The following is a 12,898-nucleotide window of genomic DNA, read 5'->3' as shown; positions in this document are numbered from 1 at the left end:
ACTAATTCAATTACGTGGGCAATTAAACACCTTAGGTTTTCTTATATTCCAAGTTCTGGTCACACAGGGGTACGAAGTAGATCCACGAAAGAAGCTTCCAAGTGACGTAGCGAGACATCTGCGAAGGACGTCATTGAAACGGGCATTCAAAAGTTTCGTTTGGACCCACTCCATGCCCTTCCAAAATGCTCAACCCAGCGCTAGTTTATCTTAAGTTCTGATCAGTGGGCATATCTTTCAGCCAAAAATAAATTTTTCAAGGATTTACGAGTCACAAGATTAGAAGTTTAGAACAGAATAATCACCTTGTGCTACAATGAAGTATTACGACGTTTTATATTTCCGACAACCATCTATCAGCAGTAATTAAGATAGTATATTTTAGGCATTTACCCCTTTTTGCTGATTAAATCGTCCCCATTCCTAAGTGCGTATCGATCCACCCTTTCAGTTGTTGTGGTGTTCTGGCTAAGAAGTCAGTATTCGTTCGGTTTAGTTTTGTTTCGGCCGAATATTCTTATACTCGACTTATCTATTCAGCTCCTTTTGATTCAGCCCGTAGCTCGAAGAATCAAAATACTACATGTAATCTCTTTTCGCTTGTTCGGAGAATATTTGGTGACAATTTTGCTTGACTATGCATCGTTACTGTGATGAAGGTCCTGGAAGCCTTGTTGATAACATGCACCTAGGTATGTTCGAGATCGAGTTATTTCCGTCAAAGTGGTCAAGTCCCGGGGGGGGGGGGGTACTGTCATATATGGGCTATATAGGTATGTGCCGCTGTGATGGGTATGGTTTTCAAGTAGTTTACTCTAGGATAGGGTATATAAATCAGAGCATTTAGGTCTAGAATAGGGTATCATTTTTCACGAAACTGACCAGTTGGTTGACGAGTTTACCTAGACTATGGAAACCAGGAATTGCCACTCAAAAATATAAAAAAATCAAATCGATAAGTTTAAATTTACGCAAATAAGCCTCCACGGTGTCGATAGATGGGGGCATTTGGGGAGTTTACTCTAGTATAGGGTAGCAAAATTCAGTTGAACTAGCTCTGGTTTAGGCTAAGGGTTCCAGGGTCCCAGCGGCACATCCATACCCAGAAATTCCCAAAATACCCCCCCCCCCGGGGGTCAAGTACCATATCCAAACGTGAATTCATGCGATGAAAGTCTTTAACCGACTTTTTGTGGTCACTATGATTGAGTGTAAGATAATTTTGCTACTGATTACATGCCACAATTATCATCAAAAGAATGCAAGCCTGATAGTCTATGTTCGCTTGACGAGGTCGGGTATAATCTACGTTCCAGCGACATTTCCGACATTTTGATCCAAAAAGTGACTGATGGGAAATCAGAGATTACTAACAGAGAGTCCTTTGTTTTTGTATTCCGAACAAACTTGTTATCTTGAGTTGTTTGTAAAAGCTTGTAGCTCATGCCCTCTTTATCTCTTTATTTCGTTATTTACTTAAATTCTGTCTTTGCGTGCAGTAGTCTTGCTGTCTCGTTTTCCATCATAGTTTTGTCTCTGGTTCATTCAGACACTGACCGTGACTGGATTAATGCATTAAGACGATTAAAACCACGGTCATAATCGCCGATTAACCCTAATCGGCTTCCGAGCAACTGGGAAATAAAGATAATTAATTATTTAGTTTAGAAATAAATTGGGATCTCATTTTAGCGTACGTCTAAGACTTCCATGCCTGTTTAACACAGAAAAATTAAATTTACCTTATAGTTGCCTGCGAATTACAATCGACTCAAAACAAGAACTGGAAGAACTTATTCATATACCTGGTTAATTTCCCTTGTCCCATGTTCTGTACAAGGCTTAGAACAGTCCATCATTTTCTTATGGTCCATATGGTTTGACTTGTCGCAAGCACGCGAAGCATCGTTATGTCTCGAATTTGTCCCGCTGTCTTGTCTTCAGAAAGACGTCCATCTGTGAGATAAATACTCGCAGGGATGATAACTCGGCTGAATGTCAAAGAGAGTGGAGGCGGTGCGGCCTAGTGGCTGGATTTGTAATCCGAAGGTTCCGAGTTCAAATCCTCCTCCATGCCACTAGATGGATTTGTGTTTGGTGGTCTCAGATTCAACTCCTCCACGCTTTGTAAATAGCCAACTGGTCAGTCTCCCGCCAGTTGGGATTTTGAACAAGTTTCTGTTTAAATTACAATATTTGTTTGCTTAATTTCAGTGTCCATGATTAGTACAGCAGTACTAAACACTTCGACACTCAAATAAAGTTAGAATGTGGAACCAAATCCTTCTGCCGGTGAACGATATTCATGAGTCCTGACAGAGGAAGACAGGGAAACCAAAGTCAGAAAGAAAGGTAGCTTACAGCTTTTATACATCGAAGGAAAACATTACATTCCAATACATTGCCTACTATACACTGTAATACGACACTACGACCCCCCCCCCCCCCCCTTCCCAACTGACCCCAGCATTAAATTCGTCGATATCTTTTCATACACCTGGGTGGAGAGAGGCTCTGTGAGAGTTAAGTGCCTTAGCCAAGAACACAACGCAACGACCCCGGCCAGGGCACGCACCAGGATAGGCTCGATTACCAGCCGCGCGAAAGGCGCCCTAGCTCCTACCCCCGAACAGACTCGAGAGAGCGGCGGAAATCGACCGTAACACCAGGACCACGCGATCCCCAGTCCAGCATTAGGCCACTGCGTCCTTTCCCTAACCACTCAATACCTGTCACTCATTGTTATGAAATGAAACTGGGGAGTGGCAGTAGGCTTGTAACCAGATGGGACTGGATTTGGAATTAGCAGATCATTGGCTTTAACCGGGAGTGTCAGTGAACGAGATAATGGACTCCCAATAAATACCTTTAGATATACAACGCGACCACAATATTCCGCAGACTGGATTTTACACTTTCTGGGTCTGAATTGTTGTTTCAGCGTTTCGTCCTCAAATAACAAGAGGGGAGTGATCAACTGAACCTCACCTGAGACGTTGTGGATTACCCATCTACCCTGGGAAACGTTTCACATACTTAACCATAGTAACGGGTTTTAAGGTTAGTTTACATTTATTACAAATTGGCATGATCAACAAAAAATCAATTACACGTACATTTTAATAAACGAATGTAAGTTTCGAAAGGCACTGGTGTAAGCTTAAATATATTACAAATATGTGTATTAATAAGTATAAATAAGACCTTTCCTATGAGCTATGAGCTTGTATTATTGTGGTGTTAGTGATGAAGTGTTAGTGACACTAGATGAAGTATTTACAGTTGTTCTATTGTTGTCTACTTTTATTTATTATAATCACAATTTATTTGCGGTTTTTTTTTTGTTGTTGTTGTTTGTTTGTTTATGTCTTATGTTTTCGTTTTTCTTGAATGATGGGGAAAGTTTCGTAGCTGGGAATTTGTGCGCTGCGTGACACCAATTGACGACAGCAAGGGAAGTGTGTCATTCGCGATAATAAGCTATTTTGAAGTACGTATGTTGCATCGGAACGGTAACTAACGCTTAAGTAATATGTAAGTTAATCTGAACACAACAATATCTCAAAGAGCCATGAAGCACGCAAAGTTTAAAAAGTGTGAAAAAGCATGCCATCTTGGTAAAAAAAGAAAAGTATACTTTCAAAATAAAGCAAAATAGTTAACAGTACTAAACAAAATCATGACAAAGTATACATTAACTACTGTAATGGTGAAGTTGCAAAACTCTGCAATTATAAAGAATCATGATTTTTATGCTATATAGAAACTCTCTATGATGCCTTAACACATGTAATACGTCTTACATCAACCGACATGCACTACTGGACCTATTGTTTCTTTGTAGCTTCCTTTTAAAAATTTGTAGCATACCGCACATCTACTATTTACAATAAATTAATGCCTGTTAAATCTTTGTTACAGCAAAGCCTCTCTTGAGTAATAGTCAATGAATAAGTCCCACGTTTGGATATAGTTGTTGCGCGGTCAGCGGACATTGGTGGTAATTTACACTGTCGTAATAAACCCAGTCAGGCATATAAGAGCTGCCATACCCTGATGCTAATCTTGGGTCAAGCTGCAAAGACCTCTGCGAATAAGGTGATGAGATGTATGCAGAGCTCAGTGGTGTTGGGCGTGCGGGTATTACGGTACTACGATCATCCAGATCTCTGTCGACTTTCTGTCTTTTGCTTGGCGGCTGAGGTTGGGGTCGGTGCTCGACGACCGACCCTTCCTCCTCCTTAAGATCAGTGTCCTCCCTTGTGTCGTTCGTTTTCGTTTCCGGTCTGTCCTCCGATTCCTGGTCTTCGCTTTCTTTGGATCCTTTCAGTTTACGATACTTGGCGCGGCGATTTTTGAACCACACCTAAAATAACGTCAAATGTACGTTAGAATTCGCATATTATAGATGATTTTGGTCGAGTAGAAAATGCGACTATTCTACATGGTTTTCCAACTGGCCAATTAAGTATGCACATCTAATTTCAACACAATACCGTACCGGTGCAGGTACATGTTGGTAAGTGATGCAAACAAAGGAAATTGTACCACCAATTCAAATTATGGAAGTTGTAACGCAATGTGTGACAATTTGTGAGGAGAATCGCAATAAAATTGCATCCTTTAAGAGTCATTCCATAAATAGATGTAACTGTTTACCCAGAGTGCATATTCTTTTGGGCTTTCTGATAGGCTTAAGAATATTGCAGGGCACAAAGCGCACCAAAACAGACTTGAAAACAGTTTTGTGACTGCACGGAAGTTTGGAAACGCCAGAGATACCTTAAGTGAAAATTTCTGAATTTTAAAGTGATATCTGATGTAAGCATCGCTGCGAAACGTATTTCCACTCTAATTTGTTTTTCATCCGTAAGCCCTGACGCTAAAGCTCATTTCACGTTATTTAATTAGTTCGGCTTGGCCCTACATCGAGTCGTCAAGGTGTTTTTTCTACAAGCCGAGCAGGTAACGCGCAAATGATAGACTGAAATTTTGATTATAATCCTTTTTAAAGTGAATGGTGTTGACTCCCTTTGTCAGGGGCTATCACTTTTAAGCTTGTGTTGAAGCACCTAACATCCATTATATGCTACGTTTGTAGATTTCGCTTAATCCTTTAAATCCCTTTGTTATCGCTTAGTCGTTAATTAAAAGACTAAGGGAAATCGAAGTTATTTTTGGAGTAAAGGCATTGAATTTACCTCCCACAAAAGGCCTAAAAATAGCACACCCATATAATCTCATCACGCAAGGAAGGATTTTGAGTCTATATTGTCCAGTTATGCAATGAGATTCATTTATGTGGATAGCGCACAGAAACGGCCCCAAAACAAAACGAAAGCTGTGAAATTTTCAATGGGAGTTATCGCCTATTTGAAAACGTTCATGGATTTGAATCCTTTCAATCCTCAGGATTTATCTCTACGCTTTTCTTGCAGCTACTTTGGTAGCTAGCTTCACAATTGTGACTATCTTTTTCATTCGTGCACTGCATGTTTACCACTGTTCACATATAGTATTGCCATGTTGTGTAGTTAATGAACTATTTAGTTCATAAGTTTTACACCTTTGTTAAAAAGTTAAAAAGTTTTCGTCCATTTAAAAGGTAATCACTATTCAGTGAAAGCAAATCGAGGTACTACCGACTTGATTTGTTGGTAATCATGATTTTGTTTTTGTTGTCACTCGTGACGACCTATATATAGTAGGTGACATGGAAACTTTTTATACTCTCCGCCTCACATTACTTTCCATAATACAGCAATCTCGTTAATAACTGGCCAGGTCGGCCCCTCAGTTGATTGAGCACTTTTGTTTATCAGATTATTTCGTCTCAATTTAAGAATACTGGTTGAAAATGATCTACTGCCAGTGTCTGTGAGCCAGATTAAATCATTTAGGGACGACTGGAAAACTGGTTATTATCAATGCCTCTGTCCAACGGCAGTTCATAAACAGCACGCAAATGATAAAATGAAAACCTTAGAAGCTGTGTGATGCTAACTTTGAAGTAATCGCGGTAACTCTCAGTGATAAGTATAACTGACCAGTTTCATGATAAACTTTTTAAGGGTAATCTTAAACTTTACAGCTTTTACGTTCCTTAATATTGTTAACTTTGTAGTGTAATTCACATTGGGGCCTTTTCTTCGCATAAAATTATTAAATAGCACTTGCACTTCTGAAACTAACCTGGATTCGTGATTCAGGCAGACTGGTGTAGGCTGCTAACTGCTCCCGTAGCATCAGATCTGGATAATGAGTTCTAGCAAACGTCCTCTCGAGGGTCTCAAGCTGGAACTGGTTAAAGGTGGTCCGTGTGCGTCGAATCTTTCTTCCCTCCATGCAGCTGACCTTCAATATGATATCTGCAATGAAGAGTTTGTTATCGCGTAAGGAACAGTATATAGCGCAAACATTCAACTTCCAATTTCTCTTAACATTGCGACAACTTATCGTCAACAAACGACAAGAAAGACGAAAGTCGTCAACTAGACGGATATCGCCTTGACATACATATATATCACCAAATCCTCAGAAGCAACTTACAAGAGCACACATAGCAATCTGCAGAAAGGAGAACCGATAGTTTGAGCATATCAGCCTAGGCAACATTCTAACTTTGTGATCGTCCAAGAAGCTTCGGGTCCATCCAAAATTAATTTCCACTGTTAATCTGTATACATCAAAGTAAACATTGGATGGACTGAAACTACTCTGAAGTTTTCCTGATCTACAAATGGACAGCACAGTTACTCGAGTCTATGTCGAACGCCCTCCTCTTACTTATGACGTCTCGTTAGACGTCTTGCTAGAGATAAACGAAACAAAATTAAAAATGTGATGAAGGTGCTGTTACATTGTCGACGTACCTTACTAATAGACACCTTGCAATCTAACGTTTCCTATTTTGGGTCAGTCTGGTACAGGTACAGCTGTTAGATAAATACTTGACACTTATTTAATACAGCTTGGCTAGAAACTTTTGAATACGTACAGCCAAATGTAAACGGAACAAAGTTCTGGTTTCTTAGACTTCTCAAAGTCTTGGATGCTAATCTGACATCCTAATTCGCTTGGGAGAATCGGATTTTCGGTCAAAGTGTTTTCTCAAGAAGAGGGGGTTATTTATTCTGTCGTAAAAAATTAACTGACAAGATGAAAATCGTCAGTAGGCTATGTGTAGGTTTGTGATCATCCTTTGGTACGTCTATTCACATATTCCTATAAAAAAAAAAAGAGCCTAACACTTATGCACTTATTTACCATCTAAAATGGACCACATCTTTGGAGTCTAGGAAGACAGTGGCTATGATTACAATTTTATGCCCACCACATGCACAGGTGCTACCTAGCTTTGTAATAAGTTTGTACAGTTAAAGCTGGTTAATCAAATGGACGTTATATACTTTATCATTGTTCTTGGGAAATGAATTTAACGCACTTGTTTATACAGTTTTTTGATTCGGAATTGTGGTGGAAGTCGGAACAGCTTGTGATGTGACAGCTCTGCATTCAAAGCACCCTGCCTTTTGTTACTGTTTAGTTGCAATTTCCGGCGTCCTTTGCAGCATGTAGCATAACCAGACAATCAACGACTAATCGCTGATTATAAAGACCGTTGATCAAAAGGTTCTGATTACGGAGATTCATGCTTCTCAGATCTTCCGTTAGCATCAGAGTACGTGTACACAGTGTTTCGATCAAAATGAAGTCAGCGCCAGTGTTTATTGCTCTGAAACAAATAATGCTTGAAAAGCTAATTCTTACCCAATAAAAAGGAGCAACTAAACTTAAATATTGCTCGTCAACACCCCTATGATTGGTCTATTTTTTTCTACGTCTCGAAAACGATGCAGTTCACGAAACCCGACGGCGAGCTCTCCACGAGGAAACTTACACAAATATGCAGGTCTCGCTCTGAGATTGACGAAGAATAAGCTATTAGATTTATCAATGTATCTCTTCACAGCTGAGACGATAACCCAATGTAATTAAGAGCTTTCTCTGTACGCTATTTGAGAACGCAAGGGGCTGTCAGACAACGTATGCGATAGAAATAGACAAAATACCCCTGTACACACAAATCGAACTGCTAATTTAAGTTCTCTCATCAAGTTAGAGCGCTTGTGTAAACTCCACCACCTGGAACTATCCAGAACTATAATTAATTGTTCCCTGCAACCCGACAAAATGTGCTAATAAATCTGATTAAGAGTTCTTGTGTTGACTTACGGTGTACCGATCGGGCGCAAACAGGGCTTTATGAGTTTGTCAGAAATGACATTTCCAATTAGGCACAGTAACTAGCGAACAAAGGCAAAACCCAGATCGTGATTAATGGGACTTTCGATGAATCAGTGCTAAAGAAATTGCGATATCAGCATTGCATATCGTAAGCAGGGGCAACGCCCCTTGGAATTTGCGGCCTCACTATGGTCATACTTAATCACTTACTTATAAAATCGTGTGCTTTTTTAATATCAGGACATTAATAGTTGCAGTTTGTCGCATCGCTGTTCCAGAGTTGAGACGAGTATCGTTAAGTGTCTATGGAAGTTGAACACACACGCTCCTTTGTCATAAATTAGTATTAAATTTGGTTGACTTCATCACATATAATATCAGCACCCACATGCAGGGAGAATGAACAAGCTTTATTTCATTTTATGTCGCTCAACCACAGCATTACTCAGAGGTATATGCGGTTGACTTGTTTCGGTAATGCTTAGTAGATTAAGTCTTGTTTCAGGATACCGCTTAAACAATGCACATTTCCGTACAAATGGTCATCCGCTTTCTGAAGTAGTCAACGGTCACGAACTCAGTTTGCTTCCATTTTTACGCCATGAATAAATAACCTGTTCCGCGCTTTGCTGGATGGCACTCAATTGAACAAAGGACACTTTCCTGCGGCGCATGTTTGCTTTGTAGTGAGATTTTAAAATCCCTTGTGTATAAAAGATTGAGGAAATTAAAATGAAAACGAAAATCCCAGCTGAGAACGGGGACAATGGCAAGCGTGCTTTTTCACACGAGACTCAGGATTACCAACTTGCCACAAACAAACCGACCATTTTTCTTTAATGATTTCAATCGTCTAGCGTAAACCCTGCCAATTTCTTTAACGCATGAATTACTGCATTTTCTTATTAACATAAACATTTGCTTAGTTTTGTAGGTCCTACTATCGAAAAAGAATTTAGTTAGATTAGATTAGAGGTCTGAAATTTTGGTATAACCGCAGCTATGGGCTTACCAATGATACCTCCAGCTCAAAAAGGCCAGCTCTATCTATGTCCATGAATTGTTGGCACTGCCTAAAGCTTCCGATCTGGGGGAGACTGCTGGCCTGGCCTAATACAATCCGACGCTGCTGGCTCCTTAAATTCATTAACGCCACTGATTATGTGGTTTTCGAAACGAAAAGACCTCAAACAGGGAGTTCACAGAATGATTCGAGAATTTCTGAGACGAATTTTGCCGACTTGGAATCCAAAGCGTCTGCTTGCGATATCTTTCCTTCCACGAATGACGAACAAGATTTTCAAAGTTTCCGGCACGCGAATGCACAATACTTCGTTCTCTAAAGGAACGATTGTGAATAAAGAACCATTCATGATCACCTAACCCTTCTGTCCTTTACTGCTGCCTCTGTGTCCTTTTCTGCTTCTTCTGCTACGTATTAGCTCTAAAAAGAGGATACGTTGGCACCAGGACACTTAAGGTCTCTGTCAAGGGACAATACGAAGTTGACTAACCTGCCATTCGTTCAGCCAGGGCCAACGCTTCGGAAGTCGGTGCTATTTTCAAAATACTGCCAGCACTTCGTGTATCTTTCAAAATGTTTTCAATAGAGAAAGGATGACGCTCCATGTCTCAATCTTGCTGTTCAGCTGGCTGTAAGTAAAATGAGGTAAACAAATCAGTTACTCTTGCCATATGGTTAGGCGATATGTTTTATCCGAAAAGAATGTTGTTTTAAGAATGTGATGAAAAGTTTGATATAATCCTCTTACGATGAATGTAGTGCATTTGTTCCAGCAGCGTTAAATTTTGGAGAAGTGACAATTTCTTTGTTAACCAACAGTGCACGATAACGTCATAATTTCCAGCAAGGCTAGATTCACATCAGCAGAACCTTGGCCCGGCACATATATTCTTTTCCTGAAGCTTACACCAACTCTCATCGCACAGTGTTTTCGATCATACGCCGTACGTTGACGCCGCACAAAGCGAAGACTCCATTATGTATATGTTTGCAAATATTATTTGAGGCTATTGGGAAGTTCATGTTGATTCACGCGAGTTAGTGTAAGGTGGCCTAACTTCTTAGGTAATAACAACGGCCGACTACTTCTCGACTATTTAGTGAAGTCCTACAATAACCTTGACGACAGATTTTGGTTTGTAAGTGGGCTCTTCAAGAAGTCTAATTTCAAAAGGCACTTGGAAATTAAATCAAAGCAAACACTTTGTTGAAGCTCATAAGTTGAGTGCACGATGAATAAAATTCACCGTAATTACCTTGTAATTAACTTGAATAGCTACCTGAAGATGTCAATAGCACGTACCGTATTCCACGTTTCAGTGCTCCTTTTCAGTGTATTGGTAAACTGGTAGACTACTGCGTGGTTCTCATTACCCCTGAATTTAAACTAACTGACTGGGAGTGGCCTAATGATAACATAATAAGCTGGCTGTCAGAAAACTGTCGTGATAAATGATGGCGGCAAGTTCATGAACACAACGTCGCGGACTTGTCTTTTATTTTATTCCTGTGATTACTATTCGCCGAAAAGCGCGTGCGGAAAGTAATGTTGCGCTCCGTCATTGTCTGCAACGCTTCGTGGCTTAATCGTGGCGAATTATTGATTTTAACTTTAATTCGCAAAGTGGCGGACGATGGATGCCAACACGAAGATTTAATTTACTGCTGGCTGAACGCCTGAAGGAGCACGGAGTTATGTTAATTCCTAGTTCAATAAGGAGCACGATTTCAGTCAAAAGAAGCGGGAAAAAAGCAAATAACGAATTCAAACAAGGTACGGGATTGGAATATTCTTACACGAGGCACAGTGTTCTGTTAAGTTTTGTAACTTTCGTGGCGTGCCTGGTTGTAATCATTTGTAATAGCAAAAGTGTTGTTTAAGAGTTTTAGGAAAATGATTGCTTTAGACTGCGGAAACATAAATCGTTTTATCTGAACAATGGATTCCTTTCAGGGCTCTCTGCCGATCAATGCGATACTCGCCCACATCCTGCAAGTGTAAATACCTGGTTAGCACATCTTATTGTGTCAGCAGAGGATTTCATATCACGGCCGGAGGATTACTTTAATTCTCTTATTAACCCGGGTCACGCATCAAGACTTACGTCATCAAACTTTGGGCTTTTAGAAACAAACAAATAATCTAATTATGGTTAAATTACCACTTGTCTTCGAGTAGTCAGAGGTTCAAATGAGATTTCACTTTCTATGTGTGGAGTGGCCAAGCTTTCAAATCGTGCGAGATTAAGCGAAAGGCTGCAATAACATTAATGAAGTAATAGCTTAATAGCGAATTGCCCTTTAAATGTTTCTCAAGCCAATCGGAAATACTTGTTTTTTTCCTACCTGCCCCCTGCCTCGTATTAAGAACATCGCATTACCTCCTGATCACGTATTTCTTGTCACAGTGTCTCACTGATTTATCGGGGTCCTCAGTCCCTGGTATCTGTGGCAACCAAGGCGTTAGTCGTTTGCGGTTACGCTTGCGGATTCATAACGAGCGCTTATAGCCCAATGGAAATCCGTTTAATTGGTTCATTCTGATCAGATTAGATCAAAAGGGAGCAATAGATTTTCAATAAAAGAATTCATTAGCACAACTTTGACTTGGTAAAATGGATCTAGCACGTCATTCACAAAAGAAGAGACGCTTGGTGTGGCTATTACGATCGTGTCGGCAAAAGAAATCCGCTCTTTCGGAATCGCGTGAGCCTTTTGAAGGAAGTAATTCCCGACGAATCGAACAAAGAATACAATATAACACCTTTTATATGAATCAGTTGCCGACACTCAACGAAGAAAACTTATTAACCAGATGCTGCGGGCAAATTGATCAAAAAACTCTACTTTTTAGTACCTTTTTGAAGCCATTCAAGAACATTAAGCCACGTCCAAAATTACCATTATTATATTCTTAGGAGGTGGTTTTTTTACGATCTATTTGTGAAGATAGCGATCTGTTACGCGCTCAATCCCAAGTGAGTGGATACTCAGGTGTCCATGCGATGTAAAAACGTGTAAGGGTTGAAACAATTAACCACGAATCCGTTCGTTTTCCCCAATTCTCAAGGTGAGTGTTACTGGTTTCGATCTCCGTGTATTCTCGAGTTAGTGTCGATGTAATTCTCCCAATTACAACATAATCATCCGCCACCATTTCTCTTAGCTTTCGCAGTAGATCATAGAGTCATAAATGTTTAGTTCGTTATTGAGACTAACTATAAGTCAGACAGACGCTTGCATAAATTTTCGATTTCGAAAATCAAGGTCGTGTTCCCTTTTTGAAGATTTAAAATCAGTTTTCCTGAAAGATCATATCCATCTTTAACGTTTATTTAAAAACTACTTGATCTCTTCTATATACATTTCTCATTATATCAGTATTAGGTATTTTTATAGGTATTTTTAAAGCTGACGATTTTTGTACCGTGGATGAATAAAGATTGTCTATCTATCTACACTGTAGATTCTTAGCAAAAAAATGTCATCTTGAAATTCGTTCGAGATCAGTTTAGGTTATCACAAAGAAACAGAACGAATCAGTGCAATTTAGGAGGTCTTTTCAATGAGGCCAAAAGAAAAAGAGAAGCAAGTTTCTTTCTGCTCCCAAAATAATTCAATTTCTAT

At 39.8% G+C, this 12,898-nt stretch overlaps 1 protein-coding gene across 1 annotated transcript; it reads right to left on the bottom strand.

The window, feature by feature from the left end:
* Positions 1-1,135: 1,135 nt before the first annotated feature.
* On the bottom strand, positions 1,136-12,562 carry LOC145498402 (uncharacterized). Its single transcript, XM_081478330.1, has 4 exons — positions 10,575-12,562; positions 9,762-9,900; positions 6,193-6,368; positions 1,136-4,366 (listed from the first exon to the last, which is right to left on the bottom strand). Exons 2-4 carry the CDS (start codon positions 9,874-9,876, stop codon positions 3,944-3,946), a joined length of 714 nt encoding a protein of 237 aa, XP_081334456.1. The 5' UTR covers positions 9,877-9,900; positions 10,575-12,562; the 3' UTR covers positions 1,136-3,943.
* Positions 12,563-12,898: the final 336 nt, after the last annotated feature.

The sequence above is a fragment of the Orbicella franksi genome, chromosome 9 (assembly GCF_964199315.1).
Source record: "Orbicella franksi chromosome 9, jaOrbFran1.1, whole genome shotgun sequence".
NCBI classification, from domain to species: domain Eukaryota; kingdom Metazoa; phylum Cnidaria; class Anthozoa; order Scleractinia; family Merulinidae; genus Orbicella; species Orbicella franksi.
The sequence above is the reverse complement of the archived record's forward strand: the minus strand, read 5'-3'. Positions and strand labels throughout refer to the sequence as shown.